The sequence below is a fragment of the Borostomias antarcticus genome (genome assembly GCF_949987555.1).
Source record: "Borostomias antarcticus genome assembly, chromosome: 10".
NCBI classification, from domain to species: domain Eukaryota; kingdom Metazoa; phylum Chordata; class Actinopteri; order Stomiiformes; family Stomiidae; genus Borostomias; species Borostomias antarcticus.
In genome coordinates this window covers 8,125,482-8,152,422 of record NC_140243.1, presented here as the reverse complement: position 1 = coordinate 8,152,422, position 26,941 = coordinate 8,125,482, and the positions used below count along the sequence as shown (strand labels likewise).

Genomic DNA, 26,941 nt, shown 5'->3' with positions numbered 1-26,941 from the left:
AATCAGCGCTGACGTCAAGAGCGCAGGGCGCGGCGTAAGCCGAGAGGGCGAGGGAGGGCCCCGCTCGTACCCAATCAGATCAACAAATGTATCCGTACAAGTGTACTTTTGATCATTAACAATAGATTGCCTGTTTGGGTACCGGTCTTGTAAACCATGGGAAGATTCTGCGTCTGGAGCGCTGCCCGGCCCAGCGGGCCCCCGTCTCCGGGAGGTAGCGCAGCGCAGTACCTTCAATCTGTTCTGCAAAAAAATGGCCTCCGCCGACGCCTCGGTCCGCGGCGGTCTGCTGTGAACATGGAGCGGTGTACAGGGGGGGAGGAGAGGAGAAGTGGAGGAGAGGAGAAGTGGAGGAGTAAGGGGACTTGAGCTCGGGTCGGCATTTTGCCCAACGTGCTGCTGAGGTGAAGATGAAGGGAAGGACTGAGTCTCATCTGACTGAGTCGAGGGAAGCGTCTTGTCTGACTGAGTCGAGGGAAGCGTCTTGTCTGACTGAGTCGAGGGAAGCGTCTTGTCTGACTGAGTCGAGGGAAGCGTCTTGTCTGACTGAGTCGAGGGAAGCGTCTTGTCTGAGTCGAGGGAAGCGTCTTGTCTGAGTCGAGGGAAGCGTCTTGTCTGACTGAGCGGCATGCTCCTCCCGGGCCTCCCGGTCCCTCTGTGTGATGGTTACCAACAGGTGGAGGTTCAAATGCCGTTTCCAACTGAAGACTGTTTCCTTGAACATACTGGCTTCCTGACACACTATGCAAACAGTGTCATTTAACTGCCAGTGCAGTAGAGGCCTGCAATGCCCGTCTCAAAAATCATCATCTTCATCAGTCTAGCAACCCTTCAGACAGTTACGAGGTTCTATTATCACTATCAAACACCTTTGTCTCCAAGCTCCTGTCAACATCAAGCGATATCAATTTCACCTGATACACCATTTCCATAAACATAAAACCAAGGCACCTGGATTTGAACCAGTAACTCTGCTTTTGGTTTGTTTGTCTTTTTGTTCAGGGGAAAAGATATGGGTGAGACAAAAACAGCGGCCGGCAGCCTCCACACATCAACAGAGCGTTCAGCCAGCAGCATCGCCATAGAAACCAAAAGCCTTCGCTTCGTGTGGAGAAAGACAGAAAGACGGTGCTTCTCCAGCCCGGCCCGCGCCAGCGCCACAGCTGTGAGGCGAGCAGACGCTGGTCCCGTCGTCAACAACATTCTCACAGCGTCCACGCCTTCCTCCTCATCCTCGCCGCAGTCCCAGACCCGAGGATCCTGGGAGACCGAGTTCTCCAGTGCGCGCAGATGTCGTTCGACAAAGCCAGCGTCCTCCCCCGGATGACAGGTGCGGCCTAACGGGTGTGTGAGCGACCAGGCCGGCGGACGGAGAGACGGAGGTGGTAAACGCGAGCGGTTCACACCTCTGTCTCTGAAAGAGCCGGCTGCCTCCCCCCCATACAGAGAGGGATTAACAGGAGCCAGAGAGAGAAAGAGGGGAAGAATGTGTAGTGTACGTGCACCCTGTAGTGTGTGTGTGTGTGTGTGTGTGTGTGTGTGTGTGTGTGTGTGTGTGCGCGTGTGTGTGTGTGTGTGGGAGGGGAGGACAGGTCTGCATCTACAGCGTGAGAAAAACAAATCACTGGATGAAAACGAACCCTCTCACCTCTCATGGAAAAAACGGAGCCAGAGAGAGAGAGGGAGAGAGGGAGAGAGAGAGAGCGGGAAGGAGGGCCCAGCGGAGGGGTGGGGGGGGAGCCAGAGCGAGGGAGAGAGAGACGGAGCGGGAGAGGCCTACGTGCGTCTGTCCACAGCCAGCTGCCCCTATGAGAGGCGACCGCAGCAGGCGAGAGAACAGGGGGACCAGGCTTTATGATAGGTGGGGGGGGGGGGGGGGGCCTAAGTGTTCCTGCGCGCAGGGCGGTTTTGTTTTCAAATTTCTTTCTGGTCGAGACAAAAGTAATCTGTTGGTCGAATAGGGATTAACAAACTATCGTTGTCCCTCAGCCCTCCGGTTTGATCAATTGATTTATTCGCAGCCCGCAGTATTTAAATGAATCAATCCATCATTAGCAGGTAATGAAGCCGTATCGATCGTGGGTGGCTCTTCTGCGTCGGCCTGACCCTTCACCCGCTGGCGTGGCCCGACATGTTTACTCAGACGAGGAGGGGAGGGGGAGTAAATCCTGATTTAATTCGCCCAGAAAATAAAACAAGTTGCCCTCCCTCTCTTAACCCTGTGGAAAGGTTTACAGTGAGAATGAACTGGAGTATCAGTTTTATGACCCCAGCTCTCGACACTCTGGCTGGGCTGCTGAGCTGAGAACATACATCACTGACACACCACGTTTATTTTTTAATTACACGTCCCGACTATTATAACACAGGCTCGCGCATGCACACACACGCACACACAGACTGTTTAAGTCTTGTTTTACATGGCACAGTAGCCTAAGAGCAGAACCCAAGTTTAGCGGGGACTGCCAGCGATTTGGGTCAGCGCAGGCCCAAACCACCGAGGCGACCTTCCAGCGTCGCGTGTTCGTCGGCCTGCTTCCCATCCCCCTTCCCGAGCCACGGCCTCACCCTCGCCTGGCCTCGATCAATCGATGCCGGAGTTATCTGACCTCTAACACAGCGTTTTCCTATATCAACGAGCTGGTGCATTTTCACGTGGCAGGCCTTGATTCTTGGTTCCGTAATCGATGCTTCTCCCTGCGCGGCTCCTCCTGCGCCCGCCGCCTGCGCTGATTAACGACAGAGGGAGTGGGCGGGGCATGGCCACAAGTCAAAGGTCCGCTTTTCAGTCGTATGACAGACCTCAAAATACATTTTACCCATCGGGCTCAATTACAAGGCCACCCCAGTCCGTGCTCGAGCACACATGCACACACGCACACCAGTGTTGGGAGTAACTGATTACAAAGTAACAGATAATCAGATTACTTTTTCCAGTAACTTGGAATGTATGGGCTTACATTTGAATTTTTAGTAATCAGATTACAGTTACTGACCTAATAAAAATGTGATTACTTTGAATTATTTACGTGTGTGCCTGCTCCCTGCTTCATGTGGTTGATATGCGCATGCAGTCTCTGCAGTCGTGGCTGAACTGACTGTTAATGTCATCAGCCCAATCGCCCTGCCCCAGCCCCCCCAGACCCAACTCCTCTTGTCCCTGGTTCAGCCCCAGACCCGTCCCCCCCGGCCCGGTTCCTGACCCAGCCCCGTCCCCCTCCGGCCTGGTTCCTGCCCCCGCCCCGTCCCACCCGGCCTGGTTCCTGCCCCAGCCCCGTCCCCCCCGGCCTGGTTCCTGGCCCAGTCCTGCGTTTGCCAAAGCAAGATCTCCCAGCCGCCCTGCTCTGCCTGATCCCCAAGAACGGCTCAGCTTGGATTTTAGAATGTGAAGTCATTGACAGTTTAAATAGGGCAGATACAAACAGCAACAAGGCACATCAAATCAGATGGTTTTGGAATTGTGTAATAGGCTTGCTTGCTTGCTTGCTTGCTTGCGTGTGCGGTTCTATGTTCTCCGGCTGCATTTCAATGCCCTGACGACAGAGTTTACATCACCTTCCCTAGCTCTGGTAGTCTGGGTGACGGATAAAGGCATCAACTCTGGGAGAAGGCTGATCCAAACATTCCTTTAAATTTACTCCAAATAAAACAAGCGGGTCTTTTCCGTGGGTCATCCTCTGGCACTACGATCACTTAGGGCATTTTATCAAGTGGAAAAAAACTGCACCCTTAAGAGAGCCCGATATGAGGATGTTTTTTTGTCGGCCAATCACACGGTGATGCAACGTCACAGTTGGTGGGGGGGGAAAGCGTAAAGGCCAGGTGGTGGTGTTTCATCTCATGGTCATATCACCGCTGGACACACAACACTACAGGATAGCCTGCTCAGATGACACACACACACACACACACACACACACACACACGGGAACACAAACGCTCACTCACAGGCTCGCTCGCACAAACAAGATTATAAATTGCAACCACAAGAGGAGAGAGGTTGAAAAGGGTACTTTGGGAGATAAGACCAGAACAGGAAACACTTAGGGAAGGGAACCTGACAGTTAATTTCCTTCACGGTGCATGCTGCCTTCCTAGTGGACCCCCGGCCGGCTCTCAACAACAGGAGCTATAGTTCCTGACCCACAGTGCGTGGTCTCCCCCCAGCCTGGCGAGGAGTGAATGTGTCAACGATGTGTTTTCTAAGACTAAGAGCAGGAGATTGACACAAGAGTACATAATAGGCCTACATATGTTGAATGTATGTATACGATATTTTGTTGTGTGCCAAAACACTGCTTTAAATAAATTGTCAAACAAGGCAAGCCCCTGGTGACCATTTTGTGTGTGTGTGTTCCTGTCGACATCACATGAAGCCGACGCAGGCAAGCAGCCATGATTCAAGGTTCCACTCACTGAACAGCTGAGCATTCCATTCCACATCCATAAAAGCTCTAGTGTAACTGATTTTTTTTTAAGAAAAAAAAGAGAGATCTCTTCTTAAACTTTCCTCTACAACTGAGAAGTACAGGCGACACTTTTCAATAGCTCACTTTTGTTCCGCCGCAGGCTGATAGCGGGGCAGCGCGCTGTGTGGTGCTTTTCTCCTGGACATGGAGTTAGCCCACAAGGCTGGAGAGGCAGAGAAAGAGCCAGGGGCCACCCAGAGGGCAGAGAGGAGCCTGGTGTGTGAGGGAGGCCCTCCCTCCCTCCCTCCTCCCGCTCTGGGACACGGTGTTCACATGCCAGACCTCGGCTTCAGGAGAGCCATGGCCTGGAAGAGGGGAGGTGAGGAAGAGGAGAGCCCAGCCTGGCAGAACTGCAGACAGTAGGCCTGTGATGGACCCCCCCCCCCTTCAACTGCAACAGCACCTACAGGGTGGGCCACTTCAAACACATTCCACACCGCGCATGGCATTGTGGGAAAATGCCACCGTGTGCTCCGGAGCAGAGAGAGTTGCCGGAGGATTCCAAACAGGGCCACAGAGAGAAGACAAGACACACAAAAGGAAACTACAGAGCAGAGACAGTTTCCAACTGTTCTGTCCTCCCTCTGTTGAAGATGACCTTTAACTGAACATGGTATGATGAGAGGTCACCTCGTCATGCTATGACAACTAGCTTCCTTCTCCTGATTGAATTAGACTTTCCTAGTTCGATCAACAGTAAAAACCTCAGGTTAGTTCATCCTGGAGGGGGCCACCATATTGATCCGTTCCTATATAGAATCATTGACCAGTGGACCAGTCAAGGAACACTCCCCCATTAACCCACCCCTCTATCTAGAGCTGTGCTCACACACCTAAGAGGAGCAAGAAGGGAAGCCACCCAGTTGCACAACTTGTTTTTTTGTTGTTGTCAAGACAGCTCATCAGTTGCTTCTGAATACTTCCTGATGGCTCTCGTACACACACACTCACCCTCCATAACAAACAAGCAATCAGCATCTACACACAGGCCCTGTAAAAATCACTTTATGGCATCATCGTTCTAAAGTGAGCAATTACAGCTTATGGTTTACATATCAAAATACAATGTTGCCATATTTCCCTTCACCAGAAATGGAAGGAGTGGATATTAGGCTGAGCACGCAATGCGGATTTGGCACTAGGTATTCAAACTATTTTGGTGTGAGTGTTTTTTAAAGAGATGCTGAAGTGCCAAATATGGTCACTTCCCAAAGAATGAAATAAATCAGGAAGCAAACAGCCCGTGACATGTGCTACACAGGCTGAGAGAGGGAGAGAGGGAGAGAGAGAGAGAGAACCAGCAGTGCTCTGACAAGACCCCATTCAGGGGCCTCCACATACATGTCCTGTGTAAAATGCCCAGAAAATTTCCTTTGAACTCAGGAACCTTTTAAAGTGATACAACACAATATGAAGACCCTCATGTCAAAGATAACCCAAACAGGAAAGAGTGAACAAGAAAAGACCAGAGGGAAGAGAGAAACATTGCGGAATTAGTCAAAGGCATCTGACAAGACAAGAGTCCACCACTGCTGCCATATCATAACAGATGAGCAACTGTGTGTGTACAAGTCACTCTGCGAAGTAGTCAAATAGCACAGTAGCATAACAAAGTGACTCCTATAGCTTACTACTTAACTGCAGTGTATTGGTTAGCCAGGGATGTAGTTGTGACAAACGTGGATATCCTCTATTAATGGCTAAATGGTTCCTATTGTGTGCCCATGGATACTATTCTCTGAGGGTAAAACGGTTTGGAAAATGTGTCACTGACTTGAAAACCTTGGCCTTCTGGAACACCACATTGTACAGAGAAACACTGCAATCTCTTCCCTTATACACTTTAATACAAGTTAGGCACGATACATGTATTATAGAGCAATTGTAGAGAAACATATGTCTCTGTGTAGCCCGTTGCAATAACATTATTTGCACTCTATAAACAGGCTCTGGCTGAATCCTTTGACTGAGCTAGACTTAATTTAATTTTGTATCCTATCAGATGGCAACTCTCAGATAAATAAGGAGTTGTGGACTGTCAACATAGGGGATTGGCAAACTCAACTACGTAGCCAGTTTGTTGCAAGCAATGCTTCTTTGCTTCAATAGATGCGGCTCAAGTCATGAGACGTGTGTCTTCTGAACGGAACGCTGCATTGACTGAAATTCATATTACTCGATCAAAACCCAGGACATCCACGGCTAGCAAGAGTCCGGTAATTCAATGACTCCAGACCAGCAATTTAAGGTCGTGAAAAACGCTTCTCTCTCTGCCACGGCAGGGGCAAGGTGCGGGCTAAGCCTGCACTCACGGGGATCTCGAGTCCTTCTCAACGTTACGCTGGCTAAAGTTGTTTACGTTTCCAGTGCAGCGTGAGTGTAGTGCGAGTCGCCATGAGGCCTACGCGTGCAGGCGCCAGGCGAGTCCTGCAACTTCCAGTTTAGATCCGCTGCCACAGACCACCCTCGTCCAGTAACCAGCTAATCTGACCTCGGGCTGACGAGCCCTGACAGGCCTCGATACGTTATTTATATGAAGGGGCGTGGCGTGAGGATTCTCATATCATTTAGCTAGAAAACATTAGTTACAGCATGTTAGTAAAACGCTGAGAACACCCCCATGTTTCAGGCGACGTGGGTCGTGGATAAAGGTGAAACACAGCTAAAAGGCTACCGCAAACGGCATTTGAAAACATTTGATAACAATATAAACCAAAAATATGCCTAATCATGAACAAACAAGGTGAATGTCAGATGTTGGGAAATGCAACCTAATCAAGCTTCTATACCTAAATCATATGAGTTGTGCCATTGTTTGGCTACTTTATATTCAACAATAGCAGCAATATAAGTTAAAGGAAAAAAAATATATACTTACTTTCTCCATCTATTAGCCCACATTGGCATACAAGGCAGATAAAAGTTACCAAAACAACTGATGAGGTCACCCGCCACATTTTGACTTAAGGTAGGCTATGATCTCTTCTTTTAGATTATCCAAAAACGTTTCTTGAAGATAGCAAAAGTTCGATTAAAATGTGTTTACCAATAAAGTAAAATATGCAACATAAAGTCTTAAAATACAAGCCAACTAACTTAGTCCAGGGAGCCCCCCTAAAAAGGGGCCGGGGGGTCCAACGTGGTTGTATTTTAATTATAGAAATATCCTCTCCGCCAAGTCTTTGATTTATGTTCAGCCAACCGACCACTAAATAACGTGATCTTGGGTTCTGGCGACACATGGACGAATAAAAATCTTCATTTTCCACAGTTGTGTGGGATAGTTCACTTTCATCTGTTTGGTATCAAGTCTTCGGATCCGAGGGGGGGAGAGCTAGTGAGGAGGTCCCCGCTGGGGAGCGACCCGCCACGGGCTCATTCCACTGTACAACTTCCAATGAATAGAAGAAAATTCCAAAGAATTATGAACTGCAGCTGCACCCAAAGACAACCATGAACAAATTCGCTATGCTAGCTAGCTAGGTAACTGCAATAGAAATTTCGAAATGTGTCCTCTTCTGTCCTAACGTTAGTTATTTGGTCGAACTTCTATCCGAGACTCAATGTTAGCACGATAGTTAGCTGCTTAGTCCACAGGTCGCTGTTTCACGTGCTTCCAAGTGTTTTAGTCTGTATGGTATCGCTGAAGATCACCCTTTAAAGACGTAAAAAGACAAATATGAACACATCCCAGAAACTCCGTAGGATAGCGTGCAGGAAAAACGTGCAAGATAGCTTTTCCTCAACGACCTTCCTTTGAACTCCTTCAACTCCTACGGCCACGCCGAGACAGATTGAAAACACCCATAAACAAATGGGCGACGAGGCACACGTTACTTTTAGCTACAACAAATAAAAAGCCGCAGCTTCCAGCACGTTGTGTCCGAGGTGGGAAAACTCCACGCCGTCGCCTCTCTTTTCCAGATCAGCTAGCTAGCTACAGCCAATCTGAAATAAACGGCGCTCCAAAATCGGCGATGAAACAAAGTAAACACACCGTCAATGACAAATAAAGTTATGAGGTAAACAAACTCAACGACACGGTAGACGATCAAGTGGAAAAACTTCGATCCCTGTTACAACTGTACCTCGCAGGTTCCCCGCTTGCGTCTCTCTCTCTGTCTGACCACCAGTAAACAAGTACTGCCAGTCAGCTGGGGCAGAGACGGCGTATTAGAAAGTACGGACCGGATCACATGCCAATCAACTGAAGCCTATACAATAATGTGGATCGGAGTGTCTATGAGCCTATATAAACAATAAGAGTAACTGTCTCCACACATGGTGGAGGTGTGCTCTTTTGATAATAAAAACAGACGCGTTGTGAAATCTAGAATTGAAAGAAAATAAGAAGCCATAGATTTTTATTTATTTAATAACATACATTTTTAAATAGAAATGTGTATTAACGTGGAAACATCATTCAATATCATATCAATGCAGGCTGCAGCATGAATGCTGTAAGGAGATGGTAGTAGAGCTCCATGTAGTAGAGAACAGCCTGTTCCTGACTGTGAAGCCCGTAAACTGAGTAGGATAGTCTACAGTCTACAGCTTGAGTACACACAGTCATGCCATTCAGTTTTGCATGTCAAACATACACCCATTAAACCTGCTGTTATTGAAAGGAGAAAAGAAACCTTTAATGTTCCTCTCTACAAATCCACATTGCGTGTGCATAGTGACAGTATCGCTGCACCATAACACTGTATAATGTGCTTTTACAACCTCTCACACCCCCTTAGGATTGAACTGCCTCAAGTGATCAACAGTCCAGAGCATGGCACAGCAAAAACCTGTGGGATGGATGGACTTGGGCTCCGCAGGTGTGCTTGAGAGAGAATGCTTCTGCTATTTGTCCTTCTCTCCTCTTGCACAGGCTCTTGGCAGTCTGAAGAGTGTTGTGACTGCGAGAGAACAGAGTGAATGAGGACTTTTAATGAGATTAGTAGGTCTGCCACAACGTCATGGGTCTGGACAGAGGGCTACGGGAACCCGAATCGAACGCCTACATTTTTCACCCATTTATATTAGCCTACTGTACTGGTTTTGCATAATGGCAGACCAGTGAACCAATTGTGACTCTAGAAACAGGAGACCAGTAGGAGCATACACAGAATGGTAACCTCTAGTGTGACATGTTTCCAGACTCTTGTGCTCTTCTCCTCTCACCCTAGGTCTGTAGGGTCCTCTGTGTTGGGCTCAGCTCCTCTGCCTGTCCTGCATGACGGTGAGATGGAGTTGTCTCGGTGACCTGATTAAAAGTGCAGCTCATCTCTCTGCACTCTGCAAGTCCCTGTGTTATAATAAGTGCCACTTTAGGTCAATAGGTGTCACTAAACCTCCCTGCACCACCACCCACACTCAGAATGTCAAGTGGGGATAAGAATGTCACAATACAGTACTTTGTTTTCTATTGATGGAAACATAGGAACAATTTTGTCAATGGTCAGAGGACTAGGAGCTCAAGTAAGGTCACATGAGACAAAAAAAATGTGGTCTGTCCGCAGATGTTTTTCAGGGCCATTGGAATTCCTCAGATTCCAGAAGAATGTGAGGGAGAGAAGCTTATTTTTAAATCTCTTGTTCCCAGTATGTTCACCTGCAGCCTGAGGACATAGGACTATTGTTCTTCACCCTACTCTTATCTCTTCACTAGACGCAGTCTGGTCAGCTGGTTGTTTGAATTCGTGTGTGAATGTGTCTGGCGGAGAGAGGTTTGAACAAGCAGTCTACAGATATAGTCAGAAAGGACTGGACCCCAGTTCCCCACATGTATTTGCCATTAGACTAAAAGGACATCTATGAATCCTTGCTTTGAATCCCTTTACTGGAGTTGACTTCTGGTCACTCTCATCCCTGGACGCACCAAATATCTCTCTCTCTCTCTCTCTCTCTCTCTCTCTCTCTCTCTCTCTCTCTCTCTCTCTCTCTCACACACACACACACACACACACACAAACATGTACACATGCTCTACATTTGCTTCCCTCAGGAAAATTAGGGGTAGGATCCATGTCCATCCCCTCTTTGCTCTCTGCAAAGCACATTGTGTTGCCTTTGTGCATGAAATGCGCTATACAAATAAAGTTAGATTTGATTTGATTTACTCTCTCTGTCTCACACATCTAAACAGAAACTCACTGTCCCTCTCAGTATCCGAATAGATGAGGGAGATTCTCTCCTTTGCTGTTTTTAAAAGCTCTGTAATTAGCTGCCTGGGGAGACAGGAAGCAGCGTCTCTGTTCAGCCACGGCCCCTACTCTGCCCCTTGGCTGTGTGTGTGTGTGTGTGTGTGTGTGTGTGTGTATGTGGCCACAGAGGACAGACACAACGTTTCTGGATTATCCTCTTTAAACGGCTCTCTGTTCCACGTTAGGGATGGACACTTTAGCACTCGTTGTTCCAGCACCTCAGCTAGACAAAGGAGATATTACACTATTTACATGATGGAAACGCGTGTCTCCCAGGCCGAGAAATCATATCAGCTGGAGCCTCCTGGCGAACGACAACACCGCAGAGAGCTAAAGAGAGATAAAGATAGGGAGAGAGAAAGAGAGATTCTACTAGACTCTTGGCTCGATGCACAGTGCACATGTAGTCGACACACATATTAAGATCAGTTCAGAACATTGAAAGTAGCACATTTTCTATTTTGCTGTTTTGAAACGCTGGTATTCTTACCATGAGACCTCAGGATGCCAAACACAAGACACCCCCCCAATCTTCTACCCCCTTATCTAATCCCACAGGTGCAGCTGTGTGTGTGTGTGTGTGTGTGTGTGCGTATGTGTGTGTGTGTGTGTGTGTGTATGTGACTGCGTGTGCATCCGTGTGTGTGTGTGTGTGTGTGAGTGAGTGAGTGTGCATCCGTGTGTGTGTGTGTGTGTGTGTGTGTGAGTGAGTGAGTGAGTGTGCGTGCGTGTGTGTGTGTGCATGCATGTGTTTGTGCCTCTTCCTGTCTCGTCCGTTGCAGTTGGCATCAGGTGTGCTTCTTTGTCTGTACCCGACTGAGAGAGGAGACACGTGCGTCTCTAGTTCTGTCAGGGAGTTATCACAAGATCTTCTTCTCATACAGGCACACCACCACCCCCACCACCACCATCATCATCATCACCATCACCATCACCGCCACTACCAACACCACCATCATCATCATCATCACCACCACCACCGGTGGTGGTGATGATGATGATGTTGGTGATGATGATGATGATGATGATGGTGGTGGTGGTGGTGATGATGATGGTGGTGGTGGTGGTGCTGGTGGTGGTGATGGTGATGATGGTGGTGGTGGTGGTGGTGGTGGTGGTGGTGATGGTGGTGGTGATTATGATGATGATGATGGTGGCGGTAGTGGCGGTGATGGTGATGATGATGATGATGGTGGTGGTGGTGGTGGTGGTGGTGATGATGGTGGTGATGATGTTGGTGATGATGATGATGATGATGGTGGCGGTAGTGGCGGTGATGGTGATGATGATGATGATGTAGAAAGGCCAAGCCCCTCAGTTGGGAACATGACAGTGGGCTTAAAGCTATGATGATGTGCTTTACGATGCATACGTTTGTCCACTAACATTCCCAGAAAGTCACAACAACCCGTAATCCAATCTGATCACCTTTCTGATCATCAGCTCTCTCATCTCATCCCTGATGCTTCCTCTCCATCGGAACGCATGGCCGCTGCTCCTGCCATCGTTACCAAGGTGTCTTTCTCCAGAGTCAAATATTACATTGAATCGCTGCGCTCCGCATACTACATAATAGAGTCTGTGCCACTTCACTGCCCAAGCTGATATTCTGAGGGCGTATCGACGGGTCAAAATTGAAAGAGTGACAGGTCATAGCAGCAAATGAGAGACGCTAACCCAAGTTAGATGGTCGGGGCATATCTATGGGTGGGAGCGCCTGATTGCGAAAGTCGTTACTGATTGGTGTTGCAAGGACACCAATTAATTTGCCAGGATTTGAGCTCCAGATTTTTGCATGAAGTGTCCCAGACCCATAGAGAGATCTGCAGCGACGGTAGTTAGGAGTAGTTTGTAGGTAGTACGGTACGGTACGGTAGAAGTTAGAAGGTAGCTTACGCAGTGTATCAGCGAAAGAGCTCTCATGGGTCTGGGACAGTGTTTTACAGTGTTCCAATTATAGCGGTCTGTGCATCGTGGCGGATATTCGGTGGGGGGTTCTTATGACGGGGTTAGGGTGCATACCGGTATGTTCATTAAGCTTTTCTGTGTATGACACTCTAAATCACTGGTTCTCTCTCCTGCACTCTCTGTCACCTGGGCTGGTCTGCCTAGCAGAAAACCTGAGTATCCTATGTATTTAGCCAGGCTTTGATCATCTGTGGTTTATTACTGTAGAACATGTACTTTTATGCGTGTAATAAATAAATGAAGTGGCAGTGCGGAGCGAGGTGGGGCCAGTGGAGAGAGAGACAGAGAGGGAGGGAGAGAGAGAAAGAGAGACAGAAACAGTGACAGAGAAATGGACAGACAGGATGGAAAACGACCAAGAGAGAAAAAGACAGACGGAGAAAGAGCGCAGTAATGGAGACAGATACATAGGCAGGGACATAAGACAGTAATGGAGACAGAGACAGAGACATAGACAGGGACATCGACAGTAATGGAGACAGAAACAGTAATAGAGACATGGACAATAATGAAGACAGAGACAGTAATTTGACAGACAGCCAACGCGAGGCAGGGACACAAATCTAGAACTCTGCAATACTTCAAGGACACACCTGGTCCTCGACTCTGTTGCTTAACACAAATGTACTGTATGGAACATTAAGGATAAGGAAAAAACCCAGGACAGAGCCCCACCCTGTCCTGAACACTGTCCTGAACCCCGAACCCTGTCCTGAACCCTGAACCCTGTCCTAAACCCCGAACCCTGTCCTGAACCCTGTCCTGTCCTGTCCTGAACCCTGTGCTGAACCCTCATCCTGAACCCTGTCCTGAACCCTCGTCCTGAACCCTCGTCCTGAACCCTGGTCCTCAGCCCCGGCCACCACCCTGTTGTTCCCGGGCTCAGTGTGAGAGACACTTAATCCCGGGTCGCCCATCCAGCCTCAGAGCTCTAGTTTTCCCACGCGGAGCAACAACACACTCATCGCCCGACTGATTAGCACGCCTCCCAAGGTTGTTCCTCCCCTCTCCCCTTCCTTACACTGATGAGACTGGACGAGGGGGGGGGGTGCGTTTTATCAACGATAGAAGGGGTAAATAATCCCACAGGGGGGTGGGGTTGAAAGTGAATCTGGCCGGTAAGAGTATGTGTCAGCGACAGCGTCGTCTGGCGAGCGGGCCGGTCAAGGTCGGGTCCAGGGACCGGAGTGACCATGCGGCTCAGGAAGCCAGAGAGAGCTGATCAACATCAAAGCCTGGCTCCCTCACTTCCCTCCTCTCACACTGGGAATATGGGGACACCGTTGTTTTGTTGCATTCTTTCACACTGAGCACGTCCACCACACTTACACACAGTCACACACATTGACACACAAACATACGCAAACACACACATACACACACACACATATACATTCACTCACATGCGCACGCGCGCACACACACACACACACACACACACACACACACACACACACACACACACACACACACACACATAGGAAAGAGTACCCCTTCTAGGTTAGAAGGCCCTGGGGGGCCAACTTTGTGATGCCGTCCACAACAGATGGCCAATTCATTGGCTGTCCTGTTCTTCTTTCTCATTTCAATTGTGTTGTTCCTACACAGTTTCACTTATCAATCCACTTAACTTGTCTGCATTTAAAATCTGAAACATGGCCACTTGAGGGTAAAGATCAGCGAGAGGATGAACATTCCAGACGAGACAACGCTAGCCTGTGTGTCCACTCAAGACAGACCAGGCCCTGCATCCACAGGCATGAAACCGGGCCACCATTTTAGAACCAGCGGACGGTGTGAGCTGCTTCCTATGAGCAGCGGCGACGCAGCGTTGTATCCGTGCAACGCCCATCCTGAGATCTCCTCCGCCACGTCCAGGGTGTTGATTACCACCTGTGAACAGCATGCGCTCCTGGGAGGCGGAAGCCGCGGGATCAAAGAGACGCGCCTTTCTCCATGACACCATCAATTACGGGAGGGAGAAGGCTCTTGTCGCTGCCGGTAACCCCCCCCCCTCCCCCCTCCCCTCCCCTCCCCCTCCCCCTCCCCACCGCCGCACATAAAACAGCTTCCCCCTCCTGACAGTCTCTTCCCTAAACAAAATCAGAAGTTACAAGCAAACATATCAAACAAACTGCCGAACTGTGAGTGGTTTGCATTTCCTGTCTAATCTATTCTTGGTCCCTGCTTCTGACTGGACCCCCCCTGGACTGGCCCGCCGTCAGAGAGTTGTTCCAGAGACTGTCGGGCGACAAGAGCCCCACCCCCCCCCCGCCCCCCGAGGCCAGAGCCCAGGACCACACATTAAAGACCAGGAGCCTCTGCTCGGCCCCGGGGGTACATTCCCAGCCTCAGCCTCTGGCCTCCCAGCTCCCGGCCTCCACCCCCCCCCCCTCCCCCGCCCCATCCCTAGCCTCCAGCACCACATTAGCCGTGGCCCCAGTCCCAGCCCCGAATCCAGCCTCGGCCCCCAGCCCCAAGCCCTGACCTCCAACCCCCGGTCTCCCGGCCCTGCAGCCCATTATTACATCCTGCACTTAACAGGTCTGACCACAGCCCTGCCGCTGCCCCAGAGGCCAGCCAGGACGCTGCCTACCAAGAATAGGAGGAACTGCTGCGTCTCTGTCTGACTTCCCAGAATGACAATAATAAACCCGTTTTGTTTATGTTCTCCCATCCAGAGATGGGGAAGTCGGGGAAGAGAGACTGCTGCAAAAAGTTCAGCAAGGTCTGCGAGTCAACAAACAAAACTGTGGCCAGCTGTGGCGATGCGTTACGTAAGCCTGCGAGGCTGTGTGTGTGTGTGTTTGTGTAAAGTCCTTTGTGCTTGTACACTTGTGTCCATGCATTTATGTATGTGTGTGTGTGTGTGTGTGTATGTTTGTTGATAGCATGCCTAAAAGCAGCCATGAGGTTGTGCACTGCGAGCAGCTACTATAAATAAACTCTGTTTGAAAACATGGGCGAAAAATAGCCCAAATTAGGACATCTGATTTTGGAGTGTGAGTATGAATACAGATCAGATCAAGTGAAGGGCTAAGTTTAGATCGGTGATGATGAGGACATGTGCTCTCCTCATCAGGGGGATATTGTGCTGTGTCTTCATTGACAAATGGACACGGGCGTCTTCTCACACGCCTCTTCCTCCACAGCTACAGTGAGATATTCCTGATGGTTTCCTGATTTCCCCCCCCTGATCATTCATCATTTTCATGTCTTCCTCCCAGTTCAAGGATATGGATTTCCTGCACAGACTCTCAGCCTCCAGCTCCAATTTGCTGTTGATGTTGTGATAATCAATAGTCACTGCCACTCTTCTCCCTCCCCTAACAACCGAGCCATGTCCAAGCACGGCAGAGAGACCAGGGCGCTACTGTCCATCTGAAACCACTTAGCACAGAAAATACATAAATCTGGGATCTATACAGTAAATACAGCCATGAAAGGACAGGTGAAGATGACTTGTAGACCCAAGCCATGCCAAACTACCCTACAATCAGCATTAGACCCTGATGGGCAGTGGGCTCAACCTCAGATACTAATTGTGTTACAGTTGTATGATACGGTCTACACAATTGGATTCTGTACATACCATGCATACACCCCATTCTATAGGGACAGGGCATTTCCATTCAAAGTCCTAGAGCTGGAATCCAATAAATGACAACTTCAATAGGCTGGGCTGTAACTCACCCCGAACCAGTTAAAGGGTAGTTTGGTATTTAGGATCATAAGCCCTGTTATAATGTTATTTATCCTAGACAACGGTCCATATCAAAACTTTGGAGAATTGTTCACTCTTGAGATATTAATGCTCATTGCTCATGTCACAGCAATAAGTACACAATGGATCTCTATGGGTATACTAATACTACATACTCTATGGGTCAACATTTTGATATGGATCGTTGTATATGATCGTTATACGGCTTATAAAGCTAAATACCAAACTAGTCCTTTAACATGTTACTGAGCACAACTGATATTTTATTATGTTCTTCCACTTGTGTTATTGTATTGTCCTACAGTATAATATGCGATGGGGAAAGAGGGAGGTCAGGGAGAATGGATAGATAGAGATGAACTGAGAGAAAGAAAAGAGAAAGAAATAAGAGTAAGAGGTAAAGAGAGAGAAAGAAGAGCGAGCAAAAGAAAAGAGTGAGAGAACGAGTAGAAGGTCTGTTGCAGTAGTGGAGCTCATGCTCTGTGCTACCAGAGGGCAGCGTGACATTTACTGAGTAGAGACGTTTTTACAGGACACTGACATTTTCACACTAGGCTGTTCGGGAAGCCCAACAAGAACACTGTAACCTGGGCTGAACCCCGTCGGCGGATACCATCATCGAACCGCAAGATATGTGTAACAGCTGGGTGAGGTGTGGATCAAACCACCGACTTTCCACGGGGGAACCCTGACATCTACCACTAGACCAAAGAGGAATTCCTTGAGATTAGGAGTCGATATTCAGGCTTTTCAGTCACAGGCAGGGTTACGCATCCCACAACTGCTCTTCCAAACCACCTCGGCTACATATGCAAGGGTATCGGTCAGGAATCAAACCGCTGTCTAGCCTATTCGGTATCTGAACATACGTACGCCGTCTGAACGAGCAGGAAGGCCAGAGTGTTTAATCTGGGCTCTAATCTACGATAAGGCGCATTCTGCCACCCGAGTATCCGTCTCCACCTGCTGAGTTGAGTGTTTATCTCTACATCAAACTGAACAGAAGACATTGGTTTCCTGTCTCCCCAACCCCTGCAGAAATGGAGGGTATTCAGTATATACACTGCATTCAACAGGGTTCTTCTGAGTGACTGTCATGCTTCTACATAGATTTTTTTAATTTTATGTTTTATTTTTACTTTAAATAAAAAAATATCTGAGGGCTACAGTAGACAGTGTGCTCTCAGCAGATGTCACAGTAAAACCTGACTTGATTTGTTAATCAAATATCAAACCACAGTCGGGACAGACTGATTCATTCATGCTAGTTGTTTCACTACACTAAAGACACCACACTAAGGTGCGCAGTGTTGGAGTAGCTGGCTAACACTAATAAACTCTCCAGAAGCATGAGATCCTCAGGATCTATTCCATTCCCAATTCACTCAACCATTCTCTCCCTCGGATCCTCTCCTCTCACCCTCGGCACATCTCCTCGCTCCTTTCACCCTTGCCTCCTCTCTCCTCTCCTCTCACCCTCGCCTCCACTCCTCTCACTCTCACCTCCTCTATCCTCTCACCTCCTCTCCTCTCACCCTCACCTCCTCTCCTCTCACCTCCTCTATCCTCCCACCTCCTCTCCTCTCACCCTCACCTCCTCTCACCCTCACCTCCTCTATCCTCTCACCTCCTCTCCTCTCACCCTCACCTCCTCTCTCCTCTCACCTCCTCTATCCTCCCACCTCCTCTCCTCTCACCCTCACCTCCTCTCACCCTCACCTCCTCTATCCTCTCACCTCCTCTCCTCTCACCCTCACCTCCTCTCACCCTCACCTCCTCTATCCTCCCACCTCCTCTCCTCTCACCCTCACCTCCTCTCCTCTCCTCTCCTCTAACCCTCACCTCCTCTCCTCTCACCTCCACCCCTCTTTCTCCCTAGCAGCCTCAAATCCCTCACCCTGTCTCCTCTAGATCCAGGTCTCCTCCTAAGCAACCTCGGTCCTCCCACTGTATCATTCTTGTGAGTCGGTGTGTGTGTGTGTGTGGGAGGGGGGAGGGGGGGGGGGGGGTACCGTACATGGGAACAAATACAGAGGAAAAACATCCAGGATCGAAGAGCAGAAAGGCTTGACAGTGAGTAAAGCGACATCACTATTGATCTTGTCACGGATTTAAACGCAAAAAAACATACATTTTACAGCTGCATCTGTGTATTGAGCTGCAACAGAAATGCTCCTATTTCGACTATAGAAAATGATCACAATGTTACTGTGTCTGAGTGACAAAGCAGTAGAGCATTGACGTCTGTCGAGGGCAGGTTGGACAATAATGTATCCTATTGTATTTGTGCTCGTGGTGGCCTTGACAGTGTTCCGACTCCCATCCTCAAGGAGGGACCAAGAATCCGACTGTTGACGTTCAAGCTGTCCTTGAATAAAGCCTTGCTCCCACACTCCTCAGAGTAACGGTCTATTCAAGGATTATGTCCTTTCTTTAATGTCAGTTAATTTCCATTTACGAAGAAGATGTGGTATAATTCCTAAAAAAGAAAAGAAAACAATAACACATTTATTATCACCATATCATAGCAGATTTAGGGAGCGAGAAGCAGATAGAGAACAAGGGAGAGAGAGAGAGGAAAGATAGTGAAAGAAAGAGAAAATGTAAAAAGAGAAACAGAAAGGGAGGTCTGTTTGGTGTTACCGCCCCCTCCCTCCTCCGCGGTCCCTAATCTGCGCGACCCTGAGCCGCCCGCTTCCAGGAACTGCCCTGCCCCTGCTTTGGCCTCCTTGGGGGGGGGGGGGGGGGGGGGGTCGGTAGAGTACAAGGGCCCTGCCGAGCTTGTTCTCGTTCCTGTTCCAGAACCTCCAAATCCCATTACACACCGCCTGCCCACCGGGAGAGCTCGAACCACGTAGGGCGAGGGAGCGGGCGACCAATAAACGAGGTTTCACAGCGGCGTCACCTGCACTCTATACATCAAAGGCTGCCCAGCTCGGGTTAGCAGGAGACGCTGGGAGGTTTTCTCGTTCCACTGGGGACTCCTTTCAGCATTGCGCTGACGAATGAGGCTGAGGGTCGCGTATTAACCCACATGTTGACACTTGGCTAGGAACACCTGGTCACTGGGGGGTAGGCAAGAGGCTGCTGTACGACACGTAGCTTATGAAGTAGTAGATTTTCCTTTCTACACACACGGGCGCACACAAATGCATGCGCAATGTAGCCTACACACCCACATACAGAGGTACGCATGCGAGTCTGGCCTTGGGCTGAGCAGACGGACGAGTGCTCGGCCATTTAAACATGAGGGGGAGGGAGAGACGGAGATTAACACACAGACACAACACACACACAGCTCTGCCGAGACACAGCAACAGCCAAGCCAAAACAAGGACACCTGAGACCACTCATTTGTCCTTACCTCACCTCACCCTAATACAACAAAAACATAGATAGGCCTCGTCTTTCTGGTGCAAAGGAACATTAGGCTATTCTTAGTGACTGATATACATGGTTTCAAAGGACGGCTTCAAATATAGCCTACCTAAATGTCCTCATTTTCATTCTGCCTGTCTCTCTCTTTAACATCCCGTGAGACCCGATTGAAGCAGAATAAAAGCAGTTGTGATGCTTTGCGTGATGCTCCAGGTTGCATGGAGCTAGCCGCTACTAGGCTACTCTGCACTGAGAAGTGTAGATGGCAACCGCAGCTCTGTAATAGCAAACAGGAGAGTAGCAGACTTTGTAGCAGAACCCCTCCAGCTCATAAACAACACAAGCTCTCTGGAGCGAAAGGGAGGGGAGGGCAGGACAGGCGGGGAGCCTGCTGTGTGTTGGAGATAGGGACATCTCCACAGCTCCTCAACACATTAACAACAGTTCAGCAAGAAACCCTTCGCTCCTTTCTTCTTCAAGGCATCTGGAAAGGAGGGAGGGCAGCTTTCAACTCCGTAAGCACTCCAAATCCTCACTGTAGTCCGGCCAAAAAATAAATTAAAAAGATTTGTGTTTAAATAGGCACAATGTTGAGAGATGGAATTCTCTCACGCATGACTACTGTGCCCCTGCCCCCCCCGTTTGAAAGAGCAATCCTATTAGGACCTCACAGCTCAGCCCTCTGGGAGGGCCCTCTGTCAACGGCAGAAAGGAACAGAGCTCGACACACGGCAGGCAGATTTCAAGTTATTTATTAAAATAAGACACTTTTTTTTAACTATCTGTATTTTCCTCGGCAGAAAGCTAGGTTCTCAGCATTTTATTTTGAGCCCCGTTCCCGTGGGAAAAGAGGCAGCAACACTGTCAGGTGCGCAGAGAGGAAGGAAGTGTATACAGGTCGAGCAGGTGTGAGGTCATGACCAACGTTGCCGTTCAGGGTTAATATCTCCGTGACGTTACACCTGTGAACAGTTTCTGTAAGGTCAACTGTAAAGAGCTCAGCTATCACCGTACAACCATCAGAGAACATAACGATGTGTGTTGACAATGTAGAACTACTGGGTGCATATCAACTCACATAATTGATGATTTGATTAAAGGGATTTGCATTAACTCAATCAAATGACATAAGAACTGGAAACGAGGTGGATTCCCATAGACGGACTGAGCATAGCCCTGGACTAAAATCTATGTTTAATGCAAGTTCTCCATTGAAGTCTAGAGTCAGTGTGCAGGAGGCCCCAGCCCTTGAGAGGCCATGTGTGGTAAGGATGATCCCAGCATGGAGTTGTGAGCATCTGTGACGATGAGATGACGACTTCATCATTTTGACACAACCTCTTTTGGTCTCAGGGCAGCATGCATAACTCCGCTTCCGACATTCCAAAATACCCCCCCACCCCCCAATGAGGTCCTGAAATACACCAGGCCCCAGCCCAGCATGAGGGGCTGCTGTTGGGGCAGCAGCAAGCCTGGGCAAGCCAGCCTGGCCCCAGAATAGCCTGCTCTGCCTCTCGCTCACTCCCACCCTCCGACAGAGCTCCTGCACCCGTTCAGTCCCCTCCGCCCTATGCAAGTGTCCAGGGAGCTAGATGATGGGGGAGGGGGGGGGGGGGGGGGGGGGGGGGGGGGATTTTGGGCTATTCTCTGCGCACAAGTCAAAAAGGTCATAATCATCATGGCTAATTCTATCAACTTCTATTCATAGGTACAGCCCGCCACTCTCCTGACTCGGAACATCACAGCGTGACCTTTTTCCACGTAACCACAGTGGAGGGCGTTACACACGGCCCTCGCAGCGAGAGAGGAGCCTCACGGTTTACTTCACACGATCAATCACACCGTTCAAGAACACGAGGATGGAGGGAGGGCTTGGGCACTAGTTCACTGGGGGGGGGGGGGGGGGGGCAATCACATTTGAAAGCAGTTTGCCGAACACCGCTGTCACCATAACAGTCAACATCCGCAAGGCGACTCGAACATATGCACGATACCCACCATAACACACTTGAAGATGAACAAGAAAACACAACAATTGCTTTTAGGGATTGACAGACTACAGTGTATGCTTAAACATGAATCAAGGGTTTGTGGAGAAAACCCTATCCTGTAGTTCTAAGTTGGAGTAGGCTGAATGTATTGAATCTCTCCTTGCCCGTACTAACAGATGAAGAATGACTGATATAGTTTGCATTTGATAAATCAGACCTTAATCCCAGAGGCAGAAAGCAAAACGCTGCAATCTACGGCTAGTAGCCCACATGGAATTAAGATTAAGGCTCTTAGTCATCATCTCCATTTGACATTAACACTACGAAGCTCCCACTGGCTCTCTGGACTCCGAGTTCTCTAAAATAAATATCTATCGTGCCTATATCTATACCTACCCCTGTTCATATGTGTACGTGCACACATACTGTACAAGCGGGCCTACACTGGATGTAAACACAGGTTGAACCTACAGTTATAACTTCTAGATCTGCGACGGTCGCGGTTGGGAGGGGCTCATCATCTGAGCCTGGGGAAGAGTCTGATGAAGAGGATCATGCTGATGAAGGTGAAGGACACCAGCATCAGCATCAACCACAGGAACCAGTTAACCGACTTCTTGGCGTGCTGCTCCAGACGCTCGGACTCCGTCTTCAGCTTCTCAAAGTTCACGTCCGCCTGTCTCATTGACTGGCTCAGGGTCTGGGACAGGCAGAGAGAGAAAGAGTGAGAGAGGGAGAGAGGGAGAGAGAGAGAGAGACAAAGGTGCCATTCCATTTCGGACACAATAGTGTGGTGCTGTAATGCCCCCTGGTGGACGAAGAATAGCACAGCATGGCAGATATTGAGGATTTCATTGTACCCGCCACCTTTACCTCGTACATTGACAAGTAGACAGACATCCTTGAATCTTTGGGTTTGCGGCGGTCAAAAATATGCAGTCAGCTCAAGGTCGCCGGTGTCGTCTCATTTAGTGAGCGACTGTGGTCAGGCCACCTGCTAGTTTTCAACCACGACCAAAGGCGCAGAACAGCCTCCTGACCTGGTTGTCCTGTTTGATGATGTTCTGGGCGGCCAGCGTGTTGTTCTTCAGGTTCCTGGCCAGGCTCAGCATGTCCTCCGCCAGCTTCTCCTGCAGGCTGTAGTGGTGCTGCAGCACTGCGTCCAGCTCAGCTGCAGACTGACGCTCGTCTAGCCCCAGACCCCTACCACACACACACACACACACACACACACACGCGCGCACACGCACACACACATGCACGCGCACACACACGCACGCATTCATTGATTGATTGATTGCATGTCATCTGTAAACCATCTTAATAGGGGTTCTCACAGTGTAAATAGTGTTAAAGTGTGTTTGTAATAGAGAGCGTAACTGAGGACTATTATAACGAGACAAATGATGCTGCCTAGTAATACCACATGTAAGAAGCTGTTAGAAGATCTAGTAGAACTTCACCTTCTATTCCGCAAGTCTGTTTCCGAGGTCCCTAAAGAAAGGAAACGTTGAAATACAATTTGAAATCCCACTCCTATAATCCATTTATCGGTAATTACATTTGATTGAGCCTCCCAACAAGCATGGACACCCGGATGAAGACGATGAAGAACGTGTCTTACCTTTGTTCAACGAGCCCTACAAACACACAGACAGGAAAGGAAACAATTAGCCAGGCTCACAAAGGGTCAGACTATGACGTGATGTGATATTGGTAAACACTGCTACAGAAGTAGCCAACATCGACTAATCAGCAGCGTTGGCCCCTAGGGGTCCAGCGTTGGCCCCTAGGGGTTCTGTTTATACTACTGCTGTAGTCGGTAGTCGGCGCTCTCATAGTGTAGAGGGTGTGTGGACTAGTACGTGCGGTCACAAAAAATGGGAGGCATGCAGATGTCTGCATGGTGCCTATGCGTACACCCTCTGATGACCAAATCACGCGGACCCTCGCCTACTTGCGGACGCTGGAAGTATAATCCCGGTTTATGACGACACTGCAGATGAGGGAACCAAGCTCACCGTCTCCAGTAGCTCCTTCCTCATCTCGCCCGTGCACCGGGCCTGGCTCTGCATGTGCACCGTTTTACTGGCTGGCGTCCTCTCATTGGCTATGGTGGGTGTCCGTCCAGGAGCGAGGAACTGATTGGCCAGGGCTTTCTCTGTAGGGGAGGACTGTAGACAGGACCATATGTAATTTAGTTAATATTAAATAGAAACAAGCAACTACACAACAACACCTTAGAAGAGAGAACATGCATCGTAATGAGCCAATCATGCTGATGGATTCAAAAAGGTGTTAACACTGACCAGTTTATCTGCTTCTAGGAGACCTTTCAGGAAATCCACTTTGCGTGTGTATTCTGTCAGCACCTCTGTTGTGGGTTTGCTGGAATTGGAAAGGAATGGGACAAGGTGTGAATTATATTATCAACTGGCAATCGCCACCAATGGAGCAAGACATGCATACAATACAGCATAGTTCACAGTCATAATCAGTCATTATATTCTCTCTCTGGGAGACTTGAATGCATCTGACGGTTGAGGACAACAAACTGAGGTCAATGGGGATTATTCCATGACATCATATCTATGTAAATTCAAGATAGATTTAATTTAGCAACTGCAAGAGGAGATTAGTAAGATTCAGTGAGTTCAACGTCCTGTTTGGTCTTTGCTTGTTTGTGCTCTAGATATGAGTAAACTACTGGACAGAATATGATTGCAATGTGACGATTACAAAACAATATCAAAGTCAATAAAGTCAATGGGATGGGGCTTAGGCTATATTTATGTTGGACAAATGTTACCATTACAGCAACTCAATGTCAGTCCAGTAAGCTAACATTACCTTGGACTCTTCCTCAGAGCTACCATCATTTCCTCCAGGGCACCAACATACTGAAGGATAAAGGACAAAGGCCGTTGCATGTTAGTTTGAAAAAAAGTACAGCATATTTTTCTTACAGCTGGGTGTGGGTATGGTATTCAAGCAGACAAGACCACTTATGCAAGTTCTGCACATGATAACCATTTAAAAATGAATAAAACTGTTAATAAAAAGAAATGCAATGATTAGGCTCAATGTTTCAGACAAGCGGACAGCAGCGATAGCAAGATTAAGTCAAGAAATGCAACTCAATTGATGGTGACACTACGACCAGCTCATCACGATTCCATCACGATAGACATTCCAAATACAACTTGTATCACGTTATTTCAATTACTAGACAGAGAGAAACACGCCTACTAGCTGACTATGGTAGCTAGACACCCGTTTAGCAATTGCTAGCTGAAACAACCAAGGTTTAAAAAGTGTTGCGATTGAAACCATAATACGGAAGAAGCGATTCAAATCTCATAGTATCGCATGGGCTATCCTATCGTTGCAGTGCTGATCTGACAATCCCAACTAGCCTCCAGACGTAGCTAGCTAGCACTGCTGACGACGTGGCTATCCAGCAGACTGCTCTGTTGGCTCGCTAGCAGTGCTGTCAAAACCATGAATTGACAGGATTCACGATAATCTGTGGTTTCAATTGAGCAAGTCGCATTGGTAAACGACAAGGATGTTAAAAGACTTGCCTTTTCCAACCTCCATTCCGTTTCACCCCGCTTTTCCGAGGCTATAGATTCGCAACGGGACAATAACCTGATAAAATTTATTTCTAATCTGGACGAAGCCATGTTTGAAACTGACAGGACGTCGCAAGTATTCTACGTAAACAGCAACGGGAAAAGTGGGCGGGGAAAGATCTTCATCATCATCATCTTCTTCTTCATCATCATCTTCTTCTTCTTGGGGTTATTTATTGGCGGTTGGCAAACAACTTTTAGCTGCATTACCGCCACCCACTGATGTGGAGTGTGGACTAAAACGATAGGCTCACAACCCAGTCACAACACCATTGAAGAACAATGTCACACCCTTCTACTCAGATTCTCCTGAACATTTCTTAAGGACGTCCCTGATGTTTTCCTCCCCCACCACACTTAGAGTTTGCTGTAATACCCCCCTCTCTGGAACATACTTATGACAGTACAATAAAAGATGATCAACCGTTTCCTCCTCACCACAGTGTGCACATCTTCCCGTATCATGCTTCCCTACCAAAAACAGAGAACTGTTGAGCGCTGTGTGACCATTCCTCAATCATGTAACGACCTCCTCTATCCTGTTCCGACCTACTGTCCTCACGCTCCCAACAAGTGGGTGATTCTGGAACAGACACCTTCCCCTCCTTGCAGAGCTCCAGCCGCCTGCCACCATTGTTTGATTTGTCCCTTAATCACAGACTTCTGCGGGGAAAGATCATGTTTCCCCGCGAAATATGAATAACGAATATGAGCCTGAAAATACTTGTTGTAAAATAAGTAAATAAAAACTAATTTAACAGCTTATTCATAAAACATTTTGAAATATACAGAGACACACACTGGATATCCACAGGCCTCCATAGCCACTCGAAATCTCAAATTAGCCTATATGATGTGTATTGTCTAATTGTGGAGTTGACTGTCTCTCATGGCTTATTTCAGTGATAGTCTGTGAGCCAGGACCCCGAGTTTGAGCTACTGTTGCCATCTGGGGGTATGGGAGAGTGGGGTCAAGTGTAACACGGGGTCAAGTGTAACACCTCAATTTCACCCAATCAGAAACAAGCTATTGTTATGTAACTCACTCTGCACATGCTCAGTTAAGTCCTCTGTCTGCCTGGAAGAAATCAGCTCATTTTTTGACAATCTTCAGATTTTATGACAAAAAGTCTGTTTTTGAGGTAAGAAAGTTACTTTTAAATTTTCGGTATTTTTTAACTACTGCCCTGTGTTTTTATTCCCATTAAACTAAAGTCATATCATTTTGATGCCTATTTTGTTAGCTAACAGCCAATGACTATTAGAAATATTTTATTGCTAACTACTTATTGCTACAATTTATTGCTAACTCCTGCTAGCACAAGGAGGTTTTGTCAGGCTGACAGCCGTGGGGTCAAGTGTAACAGGCTTTCAGCTATTCACAGCGTTCAGCCTATGCCCTTATTTTTAATGAACCAAACATTATCAATGTTTTAGTAAATGGTCATTTAGACTGTATGGAGTAGCTAGGCTAAAAATCACCTCAGAAATGTGTAATAACAGTGTAATAACAAATGTATGTTTGATTTGGTGTTCCACTTGATTACATGTTTACATTTCACATTTTAAATGTTAAAAAGGC

General features: G+C 48.2%; 2 protein-coding genes across 2 annotated transcripts in view; both read right to left on the bottom strand.

Moving 5' to 3' along the window:
- Positions 1-8,526, bottom strand: part of LOC311314450 (insulin receptor-like) — a 70,474-nt gene extending 61,948 nt beyond the window's left edge. The window contains 1 exon segment of the mRNA XM_084444805.1: positions 7,348-8,526. Coding sequence (XP_084300931.1) covers positions 7,348-7,426 — 79 coding nt within the window. The 5' untranslated portion in view covers positions 7,427-8,526.
- Positions 8,527-21,352: 12,826 nt separating this feature from the next.
- use1 (unconventional SNARE in the ER 1 homolog) lies at positions 21,353-25,412 on the bottom strand. The gene is made up of 8 exons (XM_084445006.1): positions 25,309-25,412; positions 24,575-24,624; positions 24,034-24,112; positions 23,746-23,898; positions 23,349-23,364; positions 23,188-23,218; positions 22,765-22,927; positions 21,353-22,424 (listed from the first exon to the last, which is right to left on the bottom strand). Exons 1-8 carry the CDS (start codon positions 25,408-25,410, stop codon positions 22,242-22,244), a joined length of 777 nt encoding a protein of 258 aa, XP_084301132.1. The 5' UTR covers positions 25,411-25,412; the 3' UTR covers positions 21,353-22,241.
- Between the last annotated feature and the right edge of the window lie 1,529 nt (positions 25,413-26,941).